Genomic DNA, 24,084 nt, shown 5'->3' with positions numbered 1-24,084 from the left:
CTATATTTAGTGGGATAGACGGTATATCGTAGCCTGGGTGGTTTGGTCAGGTGCGTTCTTATAGTGGATAACACACATTACACCGCATTACGAGATAATACTGATTACCTACATTAAATCAAATGTTGCCAAGCGCAGATAATACATTATGATAATATTACATTTGTAGATTCAAAACCAGTAGATAAAATTAATCTTTTAAGTATTTATGCTGTACGGATTTGAATGAAATCTGGTAGGTACCTATGTGTAAATAGCTGGTAAAGACATAAGCAAATTTTTCTTTTGATATTCTACGAAATTAAGTAGGTTGCGCACATCTAATATATAAAATTCTCGTGTCAGTGTTTGTGACCAAACTTGACTTGCCTTGACCGATTTTTATGATTTTTTTTGTGTATATTCGGTAGATGTGAGAATATGACGTAAACTATTTTTGATACTTCTACGCGAACGGAGTCGCGGGCAACAGCTAGTACCATCAGCCAAATCATTGGTCTATCAATTTTTAAACAAATTCCTAACAAATGAATATGTCGCTAAAGTCGAACTTTCAAGTTGACAGACACGTCTATTGGCATTATTGTTTTGTGACATGCAAACGATCATCAACTTTAGGGTGGTAGACCACATATACGGCTGATGGTACCTCAGATTGCCTATTTATATATCGCAGTGGTTTAACTAAATTTTTCTAATTTGATTTATAAAATTAGGTAAAACTACATTTATGATAAAATAAACTGATGAACAGGAGCCATTTCATAGGTAAAATGTCTGCTGTATAAAGCTGTATCTCTTGTGACAAACATTTTGAAAGGGAATTAACCTATGAGATATTTGTAGTGCTGAAATTGTCTTAGATATAATCTGTTGTGACGCTTTTGTTAAAAAAAGAAGCGTATCTGAGTATAATTGTAAACTGATTAATGTAATAATAATTGGGTTTAAATAAATAAATATCCTTGAGAGGAAAATAAGACACCCGTTCTCTCGAATGACATTTAATGGTGTAATTTTTTAATATTTCAAATTACGAAATAACTCATAAACAATAAAAAACATAAAAAGTATAAAACTAAATAAAAAAGGTTCAATCTTGAACAGTTTCGAGGTTAATAATCTACCAAGCGACATGTGATAACAATAAAAAAATGTCTTAGAGGCATTTTACATCCCTCTTTTTCTTTTCTTTTTTTATTCGACTGGATAGCAATACTTTATACCTGTGTGCTGCTTAATGCTTAATCCTATAAAAGCGTCGACTTGTAAAAATGTAGAGTATTATTATACATTTAAGGTTATGGAATTTTGTCTTACTTTTAGCTGTCATAATGACTTCTCATTTATTTATCAACTACACATGTCGATATACTAGACATCAAAATAGATTGTTATGTAGGACTTTTGATCCGTTGACTAATTTTACGAAGGTTACGAACAACAATAGACTTTACCGCAACATTCCATCTCAAATAAACTGAAGTGTTATCTTATCTATCTGTGATATTGATAGAGCGAAGTAGATAAATAACGTCTGAATGTTAGCGTGAATGCATTAAGTACATGCGAAGACTAATTCTATCTTCTAAAAAGATATAGGCAGTTGTCTCACCGCCGGCGAGGAAACGATTGGCTTTCGCCTATTTTCTCGCTCAAGAAACGAACAAAATCCCGCTGTCATTACATGACATGTTCTTGTGTGCTTAACCTCAACTATAGTGGCACTACCTATATAGCTGGAATTTATCAACGTTGCGATCCTCATCATTGGGAGATTTATTGAGGAAGAGGAGGAACTAAAATAGAACAACTTCTACCTTCTAGGTTTCAGATGCATTTATTAATATAAATATTTTCCGGTTTAAAACTTCCAAAAAACTAAAGCATTATAAGGACTAATTAATTTTAATTATATCTACAATACGATTAGAAATCTAATGGCCGATAGTGGTCTTTACAATTGCCTGCACGTGTATTTCTATCAGTCAGCTAAAACCAATACTACTTCTTGTTACATAACTGGCCCGGCGTATCACTAAACTTACAACATATTTAGTACATACTATAGCAATAGAGATCACTCGAAAGTATTCGTGTACATAAGTAACAAAATTGTAATGTCGTAGCGTCGCTCGGATTTATTTTAAATAATTAAAGACAAGTTAGATTTTAAATAATTTATTGAATCAGGCGTTACTTTGCGGAGGTCCATATCAATGAACTAAAAGAATTTCTTTGCTCACCCTTATAATAGCAAAGTTTATGCAAGATATGCGAGTACATGATGTGGAGGAATTGCATGAACATGCATATCTTGCATAAACTTAGCTATCATAATTAAGGTCGCGGGTGAGCAAAGAAATTCTTTTAGATCAATTTTTATAATATTTTTGTAACACTACCGAGGTGCAAGTTGTAGGACCTTGTGCAAAGTCTGCTCGCATTGCTACCACCATCTTGCTGGCTAATCGCCTGCCGTGAAGCAGCAGTGTTTGCACTGACTGTTGCGTTTCGGCGTGGAGAGTAAGAGAGCCGGTGAAATTTCTGGCACTTGAGGTATCCCATCTTAGGCCTCTAGGTTGGCAACGCATCTGCAATCCCCCGGTGTTGCAGGTGTTTATGGGCGGTGGTTATTTCTTACCATCAGGAGACCCACTTGCTCGTTTGCCATCCAGTGGAATTAAATTAAAATAAAAAAGGGCACTTCAAATTTAAGTTGAAATATTAATTCCACCCGAATAAAAACATATCACCAAAATTTAAGCACTAGGTGTAAGTATTTTGAATAAAGAACAATTTTAAATTCTCATCCTCTTTGGTTGTCGCCCTGTCGGAGGCTGAATAGCGCTTTACTCTTGCCATGCGCCGCGCCGGAAAAAAAAAGTGGCTGATCGCGGTAATGAGGGCTATCGTTTTTTGTCTAACTAGATGGCGCCACTGTTGCGTGAGGTTTTTAAGTGTGGCTTTCAAAGTCTGTTATTACGGGCGTGAAAACAAAGTTTAGATTAAAATCATATTTAATACATCTTAAAACCGTACCATAAAAATATCGAGCAACCACAGTCTTGCGTAGTCCCGTTTTGTTCGGAAAAAAGGGAGGACAAAAGTTTCCGAAAGACAAAACTGTCTCAAAACACAGACATTCATTGCCCCTTATCGCATAATTGCCATAATTAAATTCAGGTAATGCAAAATATTCACAAAATTATTCTAATCCCTACTATAATATTATAAATGCGAAAGTAACTCTCTGTCTGTCTGTCTGTCTGTCTGTCTGTTACGCTTTCACGTCGAAACCACTGAACCGATTTTGATGAAATTTGGTATATAGGTATTTTGAACCCCAAGGATCAACATAGGATACCTTTTATTCCGGTAGAGGGCGCCACCGCGCGATAACCAAGATCCGCGCAGACGAAGTCGCGGGCTTAAGCTAGTTATAAATAAACCAGCGTTGCTCACCCAAAAACTATGAGATTTGACATATCGGAGACCTCACGCTACACTAGCGCTTCTAGCGGCGAATTCATATGCGATAGCCCTCATTCGGCCGACGGCGCGTACTTTTTAGAATAATAATATGTAATGCCACGTTGAACAAAGAACTACAATAATAATTATTGTTATCAACAAAAAAATATCTTCGAAACATAATTGGAGTAGACACATTTACATCACTGCATTTTGAACATGTTATGTACTTATCGCATCAACGATCGGCCGACAACCGCGCCCGGCCAATTTTTGTAAGGTCAGTTTTTAAGAGCGAGGAAGTGCCTAATTTCACACTCAGCCAGTAATCGTCCAATAACTCACAATGCTATTAATGTCTTATTGTGACACGAGCACGAGTACATTATTTTCCTCAAAAATGACCGTAAAAGTTGACATTATTCTTTACATATCAGCAGGTGAAGTGCATAGTTTATGGTCAGCGAAAAATTAAAAAGTCAAAAAGATTGCAGGCGCGCTAGCTCGACAATAATGATTTAGCGCGCCTGCAATCAGTCACATTTTTTTTAAGTTAAAAAGGCCATGGAAATGTTGGCACAAGTCATACAGCCAATGAACTAAAATAATTTCCTTGCTCACCCGCGACCTTACGATAGCTAAGCTTATACAAAATATGCGTGTTCATGCAGTTCCTAAAAAAGTTTATTCTATTTCAGAATTATTCACCATTTTTGAGAAAAGCTTTATATTAGTCTCGGCTGGAATAGCAATTGCTGGTTTCGTATTACTAAACGGACTCGCAAGCTCGTCCGTTTAATACTCATACTCAGCCAGCAATTGCCTACGTCCAGGCCACGACAATAATCTACTATCATTGAAGTTATCTTTGTATCTTTCTTTATGCATCGTTTGTTATTGACGTTTGTTGACTTGTTATTGGGTACATAAATATTATTCCCGTAGTTTGCTTGGAACTATTGCTACTGATATAAGCAAGAAAATATTTTAAAATTTTCCTAATTAGATACATTGTGGCATTATCATTGTTTACCGTGTAAATTAACTAGCCAACTGAATGATTTGTTGCTTTATTACCCAACGAAAATAATTTTCACGTATTTAATCTGTGTAACGTGCGGCCGTATTTATGGTACAGTCAACGTCATAAATAAGTGATCACTTTTGTACTTTGTCGCTTTCAGTTGGTACAAAATTTCGTATGGCTTTTCAAACATGACGTTAAAATGACAAGGTACAAAAGTGATCACTTATTTATGACATTGACTGTACATGAGATTTTTCTTAATTGTGATTCCATTTTTTTTTATATATAATCGAAACAAATAAATACAATGAACTTATTATGCCACATTAGATTTGTTCATTCGTTTAAACATCATCAGCTATTTGTTAGTAGTTAGGTATGGAAAAAATTTAAACCACTTCCATATTTAGTTCTGTTCGATGGCAACGAAACATTTCCAAGTTACTCTATAAAATTCCCTAGCAAAACTACATCAGCTGCACCAGTTGCTAAATTAGCATTTTTCATTACTTAAAATAGCACAAAATGTGTTTCGCACAACACATGCCGTACTAATTCTATTTTTTAACCTGTCCTACAGCTTCATTTGTATTAAAACTGTTATAGATCATCAATTGTAATCTACGGAAGTAATCGCAAGCGTAGATAAACAAGCCCTTCCTCAATAGTTCCTGAGCCCTGCCCCAAATTGCCTACGTAACATGACATCACAATAAGACGCATGGCACAGGGTGGGAAAAGTTGTGCTGAGCGAGAATCAAAAGACTATTGCGCCTGAACCCTTTCCTTCCGGCTTTAAAGCCGCTTTTAAAACACTTTTAAAGGACTTCCGGCTAGATAATGGTGATTTTCCACCGGCGAGGCGAGACGAGAGTTGAAATTTGTATGCATTCTCGCGTGCCCGCCGCGGGCGCTGCCATACAAATTTCAATTCTCGTCTCGTCTCGTCTCGTCTCGTCTCGTCTCGTCTCGTCTCGCCTCGCCTCGCCTCGCAGGTGGAAACCCACCTTGAGGCTTGGCAGACTTGTATATTATTAAAGACACTAATATTACGAATCGTTTGTAATCATTTTCGTCAAGAATTTTCGTCGTTTTTGGGGGTCATCTTGGAAGCACTATCAGCAATTTCAGAACACAGACTTATGTTGCCTCTCTCTGCGCATAAAGGCTACATGATGCCACGTGTTTCGTAATGATGTCACATGACGTATAATAACCTTAAAATTTTGACTGGAAGTGAAGAATTTTCTCAAACTTCCGGCTAATTTTAGGTGCTATAGTCTATTGATTCTCGCTCAGCACAACTTTTTCCACCGTGTGCCATGCATGACATCCATTTATCGTGATGTCATGTTACGTAGGCAATTTGGGGCTGGGCTCACGGACTATTAAGTAATTACAATTCCTTAACAAACATCTAACTGACGCATTAGAAATTACGAAGATTATCGCATTTGCAATAAACAGGTCTGTCTTACGAGTATTTTGCATAAATAAGCCTTAATAACAAATTTTCCACCATAAATAGATTTGTTATAAATTCATTCAATTTGACAAATATTTATTCCAACTGTAGAGGCAGTATACGGAATTCTTTTATAAAAAAAAAAACAAGAGAAGCGGCTTTCGTGCAACGAGGTTGCATACTTTATTAAAAGAGCGGGAATATTTACATGTTGGAAATATTTCGTTGTCATGTAATTTATTAGGTATCGATATATTTTTAATACCATAAATTTAATTTAAGATTCTGATCAACACTATTGATTCTATCTCTCGCTTTTTTCGTGTTGAAGTGAAAGTGACAGATCAAAGTGAAGTTGAATATTTGGAATTCAGTGAGTAGACCCAACACTGTCTTCAGTTGTTCAACACTGTTTTGAGTAATATGATGACTAATATTAAGGATAAATATTATAATTAGGGTATCGCAGTTTAGTGACAAATCTAAATTTAAGTAACAGAAAATATAGTTCCCAATCAAAATTAGATGCTTCATATTAACATTAATAATTATAATTTAATTACTTAGGAAAATAAAATTATATCGAACCAAATGTGGACCACATTTGGTTCGATATAATTTCATTTTCCTAAGAAACATTTTGTTCACATTACAAAGTGCATTAAAAAAAAACATAATATAAAATTGATGCAAGCTTATATTATTCCTGTTATTATTTAAATTGTATTTAGGTAATTTCATTTTGTTTTATTTTTTAATGATTGTAAATTTAATTACAATACCTATTTATTATCACAATTAATTTTAATTTGGCGTGAAACTGTAAAAGTTGGAAGAAATTAATAAATCAGGCGTTACTTTGCGGAGGTCTATTTACCAGAGATGGTGCGAGGAATACGTTTTTCAGGAACCAATACAAACGCTTCATTTACCTCGCCTCGGTCCACTCAGCTGTTTCCACCAGAGATATCTTCTGTGCGAGGATAGGCAAATGAAGCGATAAAAAAAATAAAAAAAATCATTTCTTGCAACACGTCCTCGCACATCTTGGAGGCAAACGCAGCCTAATAGTACATTACTGTAGAGGCCGGGAAGTAGGGGGTTGCCGGCCTCGCATCCGGTCGAGGCTTGTATAGTGCTTTTCTCAAACATTACATGAAATAAAAATAAAAAAACAAGAAATGAAGCTGGCGGGACGCTAGTCTGATCGCCCTGTTGTGTGCGCGCGTGTCGGCAACCCCCTACTTCCCGGCCTCTGCAGTAATGTACTATTTACCAGAGATTGTGCGAGGATGTGTTGCGAGGAATAAGTTTTTCAATAACCAATACAAACGCTTCATTTACCTCGTCTCGGTCCACTCAGCTGTTTTCACCAGAGACGTCTCCTGTGCGAGGCGAGGTAAATGAAGCGTTTCTATTGGTTAATGAAATTTTAGATCATCTTTTTGTATTTATTTTAAGTTATTTATATTGTGAAAGCGGAGGAGCTGCAAGAACACATTTGTTCCATAGACGTACCTACTCGTAGCTATCGTAAAGTCGCGAGTGAGCAAAGTAATGGTTTATTCTTCATCTAAAAAATTGGGGTAAAAAGAAACTAAAAGAATATTTTGAAGAAATCTGCGATCAAAATCCCTGCAGGGATAAGTCCGCCTTTGAGCTTAACACTTGTTTTTCCTTTTTGTACAATAAAGAGTATAAACAAACAAACAAAGTCACTTTAAAGCCACTCGTCGCTTTAAAGTCTCCACGGTAGTCGATGTCTACATTAAGTAGATAGGTACATAACTCTAATTACCACCTACATACTATTCTACCGGAGAGCGTCAATTTCAATCAGCCGTTTCGATTAACCAGCCATGAGCGGTTTTTCTGATCTTCAGAGCATCTCAAGCTGGTATCTAGAGCATGAGGAAACGACCATTCAGTGACCTTACTCGCTTCCTTCCAATTCACACACAAGCTTGCAAGGCGCGTACATATAAAAAATATTGAATCCTTTATAGCTCATGAAATGTACATAAATATTATAGACAAGATTGCGAACATTGTTGCTAGATTTTCCGCTTGACATTGAGGTACGACAGCAACGTTTTTACTAAAAGTGACGTTTGTTAATTTTTTATTATTTAAATTATTTTGAGTTAGACTAATTTGCAAAGAACGCTATTTTTAACCGACTTCAAAAAAGGAGGAGGTTATCAATTCGGTTGTTTTTTTTATGTTTGTTACCTCAGAACTCCACATTTATGAACGGATTTGAAAAAAAAATTCTGAGTTCGTCTAGGAATACTCTCAATTAGGTCCCATAATCACCAAATCAGGATTGGATTTTAAGGAAATCAAGGAAATTCTTCAAATGTTGTAGTGACTGACACCTATAATAAATTCATATATTTTTTCAGAGAGCAGTGTCAAGGCAGAGTTTATGTAAACGGTAGAATCCGCAACAACAAGTGGTTCCGGCGACGGTCGTGCTACATTTTGCAGGACGACAAAGTGCAAGAGATGCTGACCATACAGGAGTCTCTCGCGATCGCGGCAGAGCTCAAGCTAGGCAATCATATAAATAGAGAACAGAAAGAAACTAGAGTAAGTTTCCTTTTAAACTTTTATCTCAACTAATATACTCGTAATATCCTCCTAAGTCCTGACTTTTTATCATACATAGTTCTACACACCGAGCCGAAAATTATAAGTTTTGTGATTTTGGAAATTACTTACATAAATTAAAAATTCTTATTTCATTGAAAAAATTGTACTCCACGTAGTATATTTAACAGTTATCCTTTCAATGGATTTGTACTTTATATATAGTAGGTACACGAGGACTTATAAGGATATATATATATATATAAGGTGTTAACAAATCAGGTACCAATATTTATACAGCTGATCGTACTCGTCTCTAGGAGAAGACTTAAGTATAAAATATGCAAAAGTTAATGTTACTTTTTGGAGACAATTAGAGAATCAACTTTACTGCTTAAAAACATCCTGTTAATGAGATAGTCAGTGACTAAAACTTTTTTAACTGTCTTGACTGTCACGAGCATCTGGCCACTTCACTTAGATACATAAATGTCAGTCACATAATGCTTACTAAGAGTTTTTCCGCCAATCGTTGACGGTTATGGCAAACGAGGGTTCACTTGAATGAAAATGCTACCTACTTAAATATCTTGTCACTCAAATGCACAGGCTGATTATGTTTAGGCGAAATGATAACTTATTTATTTTGTTCAGGAAAATGAAGCAAAAATATCGTATAAAAAGATTTCTGAATTTATATTTGAAGATAATTGTTTTGAACTAATTTAACGTCTTTTTAACCGATCGGTACTTAATTTGTTAGCCCCTTGTAAATGTAACTTTTATATAACTATGGTCTGTCCCAGCAGTGGGAGATATAAAATGACGTTGATGTGTGATGATGTATTTCGTCTCATAACTAGTGATGTGCCGACCGTTATTACCGAAAGATTTTGTAGGTACTATGTATGTATGTCGTAAATATTAAGATATGAACGGATCCGTGATGTACTAAAATGTAGGGCAAGGACATTCTAGAAAGGTATAGGTCAATAAAAATGCGACCGTTTTCGAGAATTTCGACTTTTATAGCATGTTGATGTTTAAGTTTAATTTCATTCTAAGTAAGTTTCATTAACTAAACTAATATGAGAATAATGAATATTTGATTTACCTATGATATGAATATCAAAATAAAAACACTAGAAAACGCACTGATCACATCCGATTAAATACGAATAAAGTAACGAAAATCGTTGAATACCACTTGAATACGAAAAACATGAACAATGACGTTGTGTGATATCTGAGGGTACTCCGGAATTCGAAATCAAAGTTCGTACCGTAACGTCCCTCTCACTTACGTATTAATTAAATAGTACTTTCAGAAGGACGGAAACACGAACTTCGATTTTCGAATTTCGTAGTACCGCTGGCCCTGACTACGAAATGCAAAACTCGAACTTCGTATGTTGCCGTTGACGCTTATCTCATTCAATACGCAGTGAGGACGGTGCCATACGAACTTCGTTTTTCTAGTTCAGTAGCATCTGTATTATTTTTTACGTTGGCACTAAATGAACACTGATTTTACCTGTGCTTAGATTTCATCACTTTATCGTATGATAAAGTAAAATGGAAAATAGAATATTGAATGCATTAATGATTTTTTGCTTCGTAAAATAAACATTTTATCGTATTTACGAAACTAAATCACGGAGCAACTGTTCTTTTATGCTGGCCACATTATTTTTACGTTTGACCAGACTGTCATTTTAGTATCTAATTCTTATATAACTACCTAATCGCACTAATGTTATAAATGCGAAAGTTTGTAAGTCTGTTTGTTTGTTACTTCATCACGTCTAAACCGCTGAACCGATTTAGATGAAATTCGGTATACAGATAGTTTGAGTCCCGGAAAAGGACATAAGATAGTTTTATCCCGGAAAATTTCATAGTTCCAGCGGGATAGTGAAAACCGAATTCTACGCGGACGGAGTCGCGGGTAACTAACAGGCTAGTATAAACTATTGCAGTACTTTTAACCGACTTCAAAAAAGGAGGTTATCAATTCGGTTGTATTTTTTTATGTTTGTTACCTTAGAACTCCGTCATTTATGAACCGATTTGAAAAAATGTATTTGCGTTCGTCTAGGAATGTCTTCAATTAGGTTCCATAAGCATCAAATCAGGATCTGATGATTAAATCTTAAGGAAATCGAGGGAACTCTTCAAATGTTGTAGGAACACCTATAATAAATTGGATATTTTAGTAGTAACTCGTGCATTTGCTTTTGAACTGTTGACCATCGGAGTTACTACTCAATAACAAGTATTTCACGGGTTGAATTTTAATTACTTTGACACAGTTGCTAAGCAATTTATTCTCCTCGTATTGCATATGGTAAAACGGGTGGTGAAGCACCAGGAGTCCTCAATAATGAACGTCTCTGCAACGGAAAAAGCAATCTTTCGTAAAAGGTGACGAGCAGTTGATATTAAACGATTGTATTTTAGATTATTTATAGTAAAAAGCGTGAAAAAAAATGTTATAACTAAAAATTGAACCGACTACAAAAAACCATGAAAATAATTTTCTACCAGTCTGAAGTCGGCCGGTGCCTCAGCACGAGCGAGCAGGAGTGATTGAAGCACAATATTATTATAAAGTGCGTAGGTGAGGTAGGTGACTATAGGTCCACTCCTGCTGGCGCGTGCTGAGGCACCGACCGACTTCAGACTCGTAGAAAATTAATTTAATGGTTTTTTGTAGTCGGTTAAATTTTTTGTTATATTTTTTTTTATGTGTAAGTATCTATCAATGTCTAATTATAATTTTAAGATTTTCTGTCTTCTCTTAGAAATCGAATCATAAGTATATGAACTTCACTAAATGGTGATTTTCAAGACAATGCACGAGTTACTCGTACTACAAAATATAGCCAAATATGATCGATACATAGATGTCTGTATGGCATCCGAAGAATTATCTCGACTTCTCCGAGATTCACTCATTAGATCCTCACATGCGGCCTAATTGGAAGTATTTTCTTTCCAACATTTTCTTTGAAATCGGTTCATAAATAACGGTGGTCTGAGGTAACAAACACAAAAACAAACATGCATATTTTATTTGGAACATTTCTTCCAGGTAAAAGAAATAGTGACATCACTAGGACTATGGAATGTGCGAGACACCAGAGCGGGCCACCTGTCAGGAGGTCAGAGGAAACGGCTCGCTGTAGGACTGGAACTCATCAGTGACCCACCCGTCATGTTCCTTGATGAGCCTACCAGGTGAGAATATTGACATTCCAGGGTCGAAAGGAAAACCTCTGGGCCAAGAAAAACGATCATAACAATTCTTTTACCCTCAGCCTATAACGTGTGACAGAAAAAAGTGGTGATAAGATAAGTGGTTATTCCGAGTACGTTAGACAATAAGGCCTCTTTAAGACATACGCTGTACCCATCCCAGCACAAATGTAACACTCGCTCACTTGTTGTCTGCATTCACGAATTTAGACGCATCAAGCTGCGAGACCTGTACTAAATAAGGTCCACCGTACAGACTTATACTCTGTTCCAACGGCAGGCGAAAACACGAACAATGAAGAAGTATATATATTTTATCCGATACACTTGTTTATCATTTCCTCTTAGTACAAACTTTCAAAGTATGGGCTGTTAGTGGTCAAGACAATAAAACTTGTTGTATCATGTTTTAGAATGACGTTGAGAGATACATGCGAAAGGCTGTCCATAGTACGTTTTTACGCCTGCCGTTGGAACAGACTATAGTTAAAAATTCCGTGAGAAGCGAATAAATTGAATGAATGAATGAAATTTTACAAAGTTGTACGAGAACAAGTCTGGCAACGTCGAGTATTCGGAGCCCGGACTTGCAAGTCACATACCGTGCTTTGTTTGTGACGTACAAGTTCTGATACGTTCCGGTGACAACAACTAGTAGTAGTTCATATAAATATCATTACGAGTGTTCCCTATATTAGCACGGTGGCGGTCCTGGTCTGGTACGGTCTAGAGAGCTAATTAATGGTTTCCAGCTCTTGTGAATCGACCTTAGGTCATGCCATCGTCTGTAGAAACGTGTGTTTTGTATATGGATGATAAATATTTGTATTATTTGTATTTTTTTTTCAGTAACATTATTAACAATCATTATGTTAGCCGAAAGACGGCCACTGCTGGACATAGGCCTCCCCCAAATTAGTTAGTTATTAACAAAAATGTCAATAAAACGACCATGTAAATATTTTGACAATATCAACTAGATAACCTTTATCAATGGTATCCAACCAAAACCAAGATGATTCACGCATTGGCCCCTTTTAGTCACCCACTGGTTTTATATTGCCCTATTAGATAGGAAAGTTAGAATAGTTTTCACTCTTTAGCGCTTTGGCCTGCGCCCGCGCTGTGCATTGACCCCTGTTTATAAATCACTAGCCTTTACCTGCAGCTTTCGCGTTAGAATTTAAAATTACAAAATTTTATGAAATTCCCAAAAATTACACATCTTTCGTGGTCCTCATTTACGCTTCAATGAAGAATACCCGTGTTAAGTAATTTTTTTTTCACATCTCTCCTTCAGAAAAGTAACTTTTCCTCCCTGGCGAGAGGGAGCAAAGTGCAACTTTTGTGGTCAAGGCTTTTCTAAGTATTTTATTGCAAATGCCATTTTTCGAAGTTGATAATTATAAAGACACGCCATTTTCTATGCTAGTTGTTCTTTAATAATATTTAGAATTATTTTTTTCAAGTTTATTAATTGCTCCCGAGTGGCTCATACAACTTTTCACACCGAGCAACATTAAAGTTTTAATTTAGAAAACAAGGAAAACATTAAAGTTTACTAACCACAGTGCGATAGACTCTATTTATGATAATATATGATGTGAACCATTTTTGGTTTCGAATGGAGAAACGCACTAAAACTGCAGAAACCATTTTCTATAAGTCACTCTTCATACATTTATTTCTTACATAGCAGATTTGTTTCTTCTTTTTTAAATATCAATAAAACAATGGTTTTATACATTATAGCAGGTGGTGCAATTTACAGTAGATTAGAGCAATACCAAGAATACATAAAACTAACACATACAATACACATACACAACAAATCTAAACACATAGACAGGTAGATAGATACTTGTGCAAAGCCGGGGTGAGCAGCTAAGAAAAAAATCTACAAAAATATATCCAAAACATAGTCCCCAATTTGAATTGTATCTGTCAGCCAAACGGAAACTTCAATAAATTTCAGAAGAGAACCAGACCCGTGCACAATTGGTGCGTTCATAAACACAATAAAGAAAGAAACCACGTTACATTCATCAGTCCAAACCAGGATTTCCTGTTCCTCGACTCCAAGAACAATGCACAAAGGTTCAACCTTAAGACATAATATATCAATAACAAGAATATTTGAAAAATCTAACTAACTTGTCTTCGAAGCACATTACTAAGTCAGTAGGCATTATTATTTTATTTTGAATGCCTACCTAAGTAATCTTGACTTAACCAGATTGATTAATTTCTGTGTGTCGCTTCTACAATGACCAGATATTTTATTGCACGACTGCCAAAAAAATAGTGAATTGTATGGAAAATTGGAAATTCATAATAGCTATGATCATCTATGATGCATATTTATAAATAGATTGAAATTCTAAACTGCCAATTTATTAGCTAACTCTCGTAGTTAAAGCGTGTTTGACCTTTGATGCCAGAAAAATCATAGTTATTATTTCTGTACATTTATCCATTATCCTTCCAATTTTCTTACAAGTATGACAGGACTTTTGTCCATTATGACTTGGTTTAGGGGCTGTGGCTTTAACCCGTCCACTACCTACACTGAGCCAAGTTTTTAACGATTTATAAATTAGTAGCCTACCAAATCTTTGTATGATTGTATTCAAAGCAGCTAATCAACTTTTTACAATTCCAGTGGCTTGGACAGTTCAATATCGAAGCAGCTAGTCTACTTGCTCCACCTGCTAGCCCGGCAAGGGAGGACAGTAGTGATCACTATGCACCAACCGTCAGCAGCTCTACTGTGCATGGTTGACCGGTTGTACGCAATAGCCGCCGGCCAATGTGCGTACATGGGTTCCGTGCCGAATCTGCTGCCATTCTTGGATCACATTGACCTTACCTGTCCGAAATTCAACAATCCTGTAGATTATCGTAAGTAGCAAATGGCCAATAAAGCTCTTTATCTAGATGCAGTTACACAAATAGTCAAAACATTCATCTAAATTATTCCAACTGAACCACAAACCGTTAAAAATAGGTCTTCTCTCGAAGAACTTTAACATGACTACAATACTATTTGCACGATCAGTAAATTGCAATATACCTACGTAATTTGATGATAACTCTATCCTTAAATTAAGACACTGAATCATCAAGATACAAATACAAATACAAATACAAATATTATTTATTGCACACCATAAAGCAGTAAAAAAACTTATAATATAAACACTTAGATTCACGGTAGACAATAGGCGGTCTTATCGCTTAAAAGCAATCTGATAAAAGTAAATAAACAAGTACCTAATGAAAACATTACTTAATTAATTGTACTCCTTAAAATAGATATCGCCGCTACTTTGAAAAAAGCTCGTAGGTACCTCAAAATCGTTTTTTTTTTTTAGTGAACTTAATGTACATTATTTTAAAGGTAAATTTTGATGACGTATTGATTTGAGAAACGAGATTTTTTCAAAGTAGTGACGATAAGTATGTATGAATTCATCAAACTGAATCTTTCATGAATCATCAACTGAAACTTTAAGGCACGTATCTTTTTTCCAGTTATCGAAATAAGCGTAGAGAAGGCTGATAAGCTAGTAGAATACTCAGAAAATGGACGAGACATGCAGTGGATTAATAGCATATCTCAAGAGACTGATGACAAATTAATAGGTAAAACTAATCGTGAGTCAGTTAGGTGATAACAGATCGCCTTAACGATTAATACTAATCTTATATTTTTTGCAGAAATATATAATGGTAGTTTATATGAGGAGGTGTTTCTGACAACGCTGCCGCCTCCAAAAGAAGATCCAACGAGTAAAATCATTTTGGCACTGAAAAGCACGTACGCGACAACTCCGTGGAAACAGTTCACGACACTAACAAGAAGGTCCTTATTAGTAAGTTTCTCAATCAATACTGGTTAATAATATCATTGTTGATACCCATTTCATTCACCTCCTCTATTTACGTAACACCTGTAATAGGACATCATTTTGATAAATTACGTAGGTACACTCACCAGCATTAAATATATGCAAGAAATAGAGTCTTATCCAGATATTTATGCACGCTTGTAATGCTTGTTGTGTCAGATATTGGTGCTGGTGACTGTACTCTTTGTAACTCCGACTGTTTTAACGAATCTAATAGTAGTTCCCACGCGGGCCCAGTGCGGATTGGGAACTTCACACACACCATTGAATTGCTTTGCAGGCTTGTGCGGGTTTCCTCACGGTGTTTCCCTTCACCGTAAAGCTCGTGGTAAATTTCAAATGTAATTCCAGACATGAATTTCGAAAAACTCAGAGGTGCGAGCCGGGGTTTAAACCCACGATCCCTGCTTGAGAGGCCATAGGTCAAACCACTCGGCCACCACGGCTTCTTAAATCATAATTTCTCTTAAATCATAATATTCAATTCAATCATTTGATTTAATACGAGTAAATGTTCATCCATAGTTCTAATATTATAAATGCGAAAGTGTGTGTGTTTGTATGTTTGTTCGTCTTTCACATCGAAACGGAGCGACTGATTGACGTGGTTTTTGGCTAAGAGATAGTTTATAGGCCAGAGAGTGACATAGGCTTCTTTTTATCCCGGAAAAATGCACAGCTCCCGAGGGAACAGCGCGCGATAACCGAATTCCACGCGGGCGTAGCCGCGGGCAAAAGCTAGTAGTTTACTTATATATTTATTTATTTCTTTGGTATTCCAGGCGATGTGGCGAGACCCTCAAAATACGCTGATGATCACAGGCATCCACTGTGCCATGGCGCTCTTCATCGGTTTCCTGTTCTTCAACATCGGTCAAGATGCAAAGTACGCCCGGGACAACTTCAACTTCCTCTACTTCTGCCTCATGTTCCTCATGTTCACCGCTTTTAGCGGGGTATCAATCAAATGTAAGTGTCCATTCATGTTTTTTTTTTTCGACTGGATGGCAAACGAGCAAGTGGGTCTCCTGATGGTAAGAGATCAACACCAGGGGTATTGCAGATGCGTTACCAACCTAGACGCCTAAGATGGGATACCTCAAGTGCCAGTAATTTCACCGGCTGTCTTACTCTCCACGCCGAAACACAACAGTGCAAGCACTGCTGCTTCACGGCAGGATTAGCGAGCAAGATGGTGGTAGCAATCCGGGCAGCCTTGCTCAAGGTCCTACCACCTGCAAAAGTGTCATGTATTTGGTAATCTAATAATGAATATATGACTTGGGGGTAATTAGTATTAAGTATTTTATTACATGCCACTGCTAGGTACGGTCACCTGCATTAATATCTGCCACAGCGGAGCGTGGAAAAATATCTGATACGTCTTACCGGTACTAGAAATAGAGTCTTATTAGATATTTATGCACGCTTTGTTGTGTCAGATATTAGTGTTACTGACTGTACAAGCGTCCTCTCAGAATGAGAGGGCTTTAACGGTAGTTCACTTCAAATTCAAGTCTTCTATTTTTAACTTTAATGGTCCTTTTTTTGTATTATTCTACAGTCGAGGATTCTGAATCACGTACCAGGGTGGATCCTTTGTGCTATTAAATTAATGTCATGTTAACATCCGTGGTCCGATACATTTGCCAAAAAAAATGCAGCGAAATTGATTACGAAAAGGTTCCACCCTGGTACGTGAGGCAGTTTCCTCTTTACAGAGATGGTGTGCATTTTGCTAATATATGCTAATTGTGTAAAACACCTATAAAACATCATCAATATAAAACATCGCGGTTTCCAACACGAATGTATTTATATCTATCAATACATTTGAGCAACATTATTTCAAAGAATAGGGATGTTGACACCATTAAAAAATAATTCGAAGACACGACTCCAGTAAAAAAACGTTTTTTTTTCGATTTATTTCGATTAACTGCAAAATTAGATTTTTTTCTTGCTTTAAAACAAATAAATAGTTAGTTGTTTGAGTTGGCGAACAAGTGACGTCATAAGTTGCTATTTCCATTCAAACTCTATGGAAGAGTTGTGTTTTGACAGCTCATAAAAAGTGAAGGAAAACATCGCGAGGAACTCTGCACAAACCTTCGAAGAAATTCAATGGTGCGTGTGAAGCGTTCCCGCGTGGGACCTACGGCCCAAGTCATCACATGAGAGGAGGCTACGTATATATGCTGGGATGATTTCTATACACATTCATTTTTTTATTTTTTTATTCCAGTCCCCGAGCAGTTCCCCGTGGTCCGACGCGAGCATTTCAACCGTTGGTACACAGCAGGGGCATACTATGCATCCACGCTGGTCTCAGCTCTACCGACGCAGACCGTATGCACTTTGTGCTACGCCTGCATCGCCTACTGGCTGTCCGGCCAGCCGCCAGACATAGTTCGGTTTCTAGGCTTCTGCACTATATTACTCATGGTGTCCTATGTCGCCCTCTGCATAGGCCTGCTCAACGGAACGCTGTTTAGCGTCAAGGTCTGTCTTTTTCTTCCACGAAGCACATACAGTAGTTTTATTTGGACACCAATATATTGCCCTCCTAAGCCAAAAGGCACTATCTCAAAAAAAACTGCTGTCAAATAAAAAAAACCGCATTCAAATCGGTCCACCCGTTTAAGAGCTACGGTGACAGACACACAGACAGACAGACACACATAGCGGTCAAACTTATAACACCCCTCTTTTTGCGTCAGGGTTACAAAAAAACAATCACTTTTGAGTTATTTATAGTCATACCATGTGATGCAGAATGTTTTAAGCTACACAATTAATGATACGAGTACTAATAACTCAAAAGTGTTTTTTGATATCGCGGCTTTTTTCTTAGGAGGGTAGTACTCATGAGTATTCGCGCGAACAGACCATGATTTGGGTATTAATTGATCACCTAATATAAATATTATAAATCATAAAGAATTACTTTGCTCATCCGCGACCTTACGATACGTCTGTGCAACAAATGTGTGTTCATGCAGCTTCTTCACTTCATTGTATGAACACACTTTTTTTTTTTTTTGTGGAGTCTACTTAAAAAAACCGGTTAAGTGCGAGTCAGTCGCTTACTACCCTGAATAAGCTGTCTGAATGGCACTTCTGTGCAACACATTCGACCGCAAAATAATTTTGATTGTAACAGGAAGAATTAAAGAATTTGAAGAAAAAATTACCAACTTTATAATTTTAAGTTCATAGGTCAAATATTGTATGTTGAGGTTTGAACCTCTAAAAATAAATGCGCGTAGCGTCGTTTATTGTTTTAATATTCCGAGTGTTCACTTTTACACTTTAATAATATTTTACTAACTTCTACAGTGTCATACAAAAACTGTTTATGTGTGGGCGCGCAAAATAAATATCACCAACCCAGGAGGTCAATAAACTGGTTGGCAGTTTCAACACATTTGTTACATAAATAGCTCGCACCACGTAACGCCTAGCTGTTCTTTGATTAAAAATGCTAATATGAGTAGCATCGTATGCGGAACGTCTAGAGAAGTTTGTGTGTATGTACATTATACACTGGGCCCTAATACACCTATAAAATACTACGGTACAATATTGAAACGGTACGGTACGGTATTGAAAAGATTGGCAAAAGATAGACACCACGATTTTCTGTGTATTATCATTTTACTAAACATTTTGCTTTTGGAAACATAAAAATTTAATCTTAGCACTGTTTTTTATTTACTATAGCACAAGGTTGATTTTCACCTTGAATGTGATATAAGTCGATGTGTTCAAAGTGGCGTTCATCATTAGATTAAAAGAAGACCGTATCTTATTTTAATCTAATGGCTGAATTTATTTATAAGTTTATAACTACAATACAATAGGTACATTACAAGACAAAGACTTTTTATTTGTACACCAGACATAGTAAGCGATAGGTACAGAAAACAGATACACAGAGAACTATTTATTGAGCAGTGTTTTGTTTTGCTTATTTTTCTAAAAAAATATATTAGGTATTATTTGTCGGATTTACAAAAAATAAATTGTAAGCATGCAGTTAAAATATCAGTATCTTTTAGATTTAGATTTTATCAATATGTTTAAGTTAAAAATTGGCTTACTGTAAAACTGCACATTTTGAGATAAAGAGCTCTAAAGAAAAGGAAATCTCTCTTAAATAATTCATTGATTCAGGCGTTTCTTTGCGGACGTCCATATCAATGAAATAAACTATACTTTACTTTGCTCCCTCCCCACAAACTATTGCTGCTAAAGGCGTTTTAGCGAAGAAGTTACGTAGTTTAGTAAAATTTTCTTAATATCTAACTACAACTAAAACAGAACCTGAATTCTGCATAAATTCTGCGTGCTACTGATAGCACGTCTTCTTGCTGCAGTTTAATAGATGTTTTTTTTTTTCAGAACGCAGTGGTCTTCGGTCCATTCGTCATAATGCCGTTCACGGTGTTCTCCGGTTTCTTTCTCCGCTACAGCGACGCGCCGTTATTCTTCCGCTGGCTGTTCCACATATCCTTCCTCAAGCACGGCTTCGCTGGACTCTGCATCACAATCTTCGGCTTGGACCGGCCCAACCTCCCTTGCTCAGACGTCTACTGTCACTACGCGTACCCAAGCCTCATGCTCAAAGACAGTGACATGTCGAAAGAAAACTATTCCCTAGTGGTGCTAGCTTTAATTGCCATAGTATCTGTAGTAATTTTTTGTTCGTACATCATATTGAAAATTAGACTCAAATGTAAATGGTGAGGTATTATTTAGGTTGTACTATGGTGTAATTTTTAAATTGTGAAATTAATGCGAATGGGAAATGCAAAATGTAATGAGATGTCAGCTCTTATATACATCTTGCGTTGCGCTGTTGCATAACTGTATTTTTATTGCTAGATTAAAGGCGAATACGGTTTAAAAGGAACATTGGATATTTTATTAATGGTTTAATAAGTGAATTAAAAAGGCTGTTTGTGTATTTCATTCCAAACTAATGATTAGGTACCTATTGAGTGTCATTATGGTTAACTGGTATCGTATCAATCACTATTTAATATATGTACAAAGTAAAATTGTGTTAAATGTGTTAAATTATGATGCTGATGTTTGACGTTCTTCGTTTTAGAAACAAGCGTAAGAGTTAGTGTCAAATTAAATAAAATGTTAAATAAATAAATAGGTACACAAGCAATTCTTGTGTATTTATTTCGGGATCTCAGAAATAGCTATAACGATTTCGATAAAATTTACTATGTGACAGTTTATGGAGGCAAATAATTGATCTAGCTTGGTCTTGTCTGTGGGAAATTCGTGATATGGAGTTTTTTTATTATGAGAGGGAGGTAAACGAGCAAGCGGGTCATCTGATGGGAAATGATCACCGCTACCCATGAGTACCAGCTACACTTGAAAGCCCCGACGTTGTAGTTTAAAGTATTAACCCGAGCGAAGCTTTATCGCCCAGGCTATATACTACACAGTGCAAAATTTTAATTCGAAATGCGTATCTTGCTGTCCCGCTGACGCTAATATTAGGTATTTAATACGAGAGTAAGAGGGACGGTACGATACGAACTTCGATTTTCGAATTTCGTAGTAGCCCCCCAGATATATGTATTAAATAGCGATGAGAAACCCATAAGTAAATTTTTTGTACGTCACAACTCTAGTGAGGCAACAAGTCATAAATAACTGCTGGAATAATTTTAAACATTGATTTAAGCTACAAATTTAGGGGCTGCCGACTGTGATGCCGTCTTCGTCTATTCGAACAAAACAAATAGAGACGGCATCACACCTAACCGCCAGTTAACACTAATCAATGGATGGTGAAACAGCCCCTTAGAATTAAAAGTTGTGTAGTAGGTAATTGAGCTCATTCAAGTGCCAATTTTCTTTATAAGTTCATGTATAGTAGAGCAGGCAGTTCGAAAACTTCATTTTAATTGATGATAACATAAATAACATAACATAAAATAATAAATAATAATGAAAAGCACAGGTGCACCTTTTTTTAAGGTTACCTTTTAATAAAAATAGTAGCCAGTTTTCCAATGTTTCGATTTGTCAATAATGTATAGACCTACCTATGTACCACTAAGAATGTTGAAAGTTGAAAGAACGAAAAACTTTATGACATTTTTAATAGTATTATCTGTATTTGTATTGGTCTTCTATTTTACGGTTTGAACTGCTTTCCCTACCAATGCATTAATCTGTGATTTAGTGCAATTGTAATTAAAATACCTAAGAGCTGTGTTGGGCCATTAATTTATCCGTGCCATTGTTTTGAAGAAAACCTTTAATTTAAAGAGTTCTATGCATTCTGTGACTTGCATATCTCCAGCATTATGTCACACTTCAAAAGAGTTGCAGCCTTGATATTCATCCCATAACATTATTTAGCAATTAAATTAAATATCATATTTTTTTACAGGACGAAATCTGAAACGACCTAAAACAGGAAGGAATGATTTCGAAAATACAAACTGAAATAACGTGTCTGTATCGTTATCCAGCGGTGGTGTAGCGTTATAGCACATGGCACGGAAAGCCGAGGACCTGGGTTCGATTCCCAGCGCTGGTCTTATTTTTCTGGTTTTTCTGTGCATCTATAATTCAGTTTGTATTTTCGATATAGGTTTTACGGGATGACCGTAAAAGTAACAAAAAATTTGGAATTGAAATGAAAAATACAAAAAGATTCCAAAAAAACAATCTTATGGAATGATTTCAATTTTCATCCAAACTCAGTTCAAAATATATGTATATGTATATACATATATGCATGTTCTTTAAATTAAAGGAATTTTGTAAATTGTATTATAGTTCTAAGTTTCATGTACACATTCCAGATTATTTACTATTTGAAACTTATATAAATCAGCATATATGAACAAATTAGTCCTTTACCAAAGTAAGCATGGTACTTCTATAGAGTACGACTATGTTATCATAATTATATTTATTATTTTGTGTGTTTTGCACCATGCATGTGTACCTATAATATTGTATAAAATTAATATTATTTTTACTAGAGCCAGCAAAACCAGTCCCTCTGGAGAAATATTAAGACAACAATGAAAATATACGCACCTCTAAAACAATAATGACATAATTGCATTTTTTTCCAAAAATTACTTAATGATAGAGTGGTCAAAAATCGATCAACTATAAATTTTTTCACCATTTATTTACTTAGATCGACAACGTTAATTTGCGTTGACGTTAGTGTTGTACTAGGGGTGATGTATAAAGGATACCCTTTTTTTACTGAAAAGTAAAATAAAGACTCAAATGGCTAAAGTTAGTCAAATATGCCATACAAAAATTAAAAACATTGCCATAATACATGAACAATGCTCTGCTTCTCAGGAAAACGTCTCAACTGACCTATTCTATGCATGAATAGAGCAAAAACCTTATTAAATAGTTCCCTGCTCATTCTTTCATAAATGATTCAATGAATCGCCCCTCTAAAACAACATTGACCTATTTGCATTTTTTGCAAAAATAACTTAATGATAGAAAACGGTAAAAAATCGATCAAAAGAGTTTTTCGCTTTTAGATAAAACGTTGAAAATTTGCATACAAGTCAATGTTGTTTTAGAGGTCCAAAGTGGACAATTTGATTTGATTTGAAAGTGTATGTACACTTCACTACGGGGGGGGGGTATGTCCAACAGTGGACGTCCTGCGGTTCATATGACGATGGTAATGATGACACATATATATATGTGTGTATGTATGTTATATGTATTCTCTTGTTGCGGTCTTGAGGTTACTTCTCGACAGTTTTTTTCGTAAATTTTTATTATTGTTGGTGAAATTTTTTGGTTGTTTTTTAGAAATCATGTGACACAGACGAATTAATATTTGTAAAAGTTGACAGGACATAAAGTACTTACGTAGGTACTGTGGGTAAGATGTAAGTCTTGGTTTGTTGTTGTTTACAAATAATTTAACTACGGAAGCAGTTTTATGTATTACGCATGTGGATTGGATACTTTTAAGTTGTGGAGATAAAACAAAATATTTTATACAGAGAAAATATATCAAGTAAGAAATTTTATGAGTGTGTTTACCTGTATACTCTATTCCCATTCAACGACCTTCCATTATAAACTTAACTTAATGAATGTTAATTGATGAACTATAAAAATAACTTATTACCTAAACACTGCACAAATTGTTATTGTTATAAGATAAACGTCCAAGCGTTTGACACGCCAATGCCCTACTGCTACTGTGACTTATATTGCTAATTGGGCCAATCAAACTATTTTACCGACACTTTGCGTTACCAAAAAATCGTACTTCCAACAAGATATTTCACGGTTTAATAGGTTGAACTTACGTAGGATGG

General features: G+C 35.9%; 1 protein-coding gene across 2 annotated transcripts in view; it reads left to right on the top strand.

Moving 5' to 3' along the window:
* LOC141432117 (ATP-binding cassette subfamily G member 4-like) overlaps positions 1-23,790 on the top strand; it is a 47,085-nt gene extending 23,295 nt beyond the window's left edge. For both annotated transcript variants that reach the window (XM_074093546.1, XM_074093547.1), the window contains 8 exons: positions 8,372-8,558; positions 11,653-11,798; positions 14,479-14,717; positions 15,351-15,461; positions 15,537-15,691; positions 16,510-16,696; positions 17,973-18,229; positions 20,132-23,790. In XM_074093546.1, coding sequence (XP_073949647.1) covers positions 8,372-8,558; positions 11,653-11,798; positions 14,479-14,717; positions 15,351-15,461; positions 15,537-15,691; positions 16,510-16,696; positions 17,973-18,229; positions 20,132-20,476 — 1,627 coding nt within the window. In that variant the 3' untranslated portion in view covers positions 20,477-23,790. The remainder of the gene's footprint in view (positions 1-8,371; positions 8,559-11,652; positions 11,799-14,478; positions 14,718-15,350; positions 15,462-15,536; positions 15,692-16,509; positions 16,697-17,972; positions 18,230-20,131) is intronic.
* Positions 23,791-24,084: the final 294 nt, after the last annotated feature.

This window comes from Choristoneura fumiferana, chromosome 10 (assembly GCF_025370935.1).
Source record: "Choristoneura fumiferana chromosome 10, NRCan_CFum_1, whole genome shotgun sequence".
Lineage (NCBI taxonomy): Eukaryota > Metazoa > Arthropoda > Insecta > Lepidoptera > Tortricidae > Choristoneura > Choristoneura fumiferana.
The sequence above is the reverse complement of the archived record's forward strand: the minus strand, read 5'-3'. Positions and strand labels throughout refer to the sequence as shown.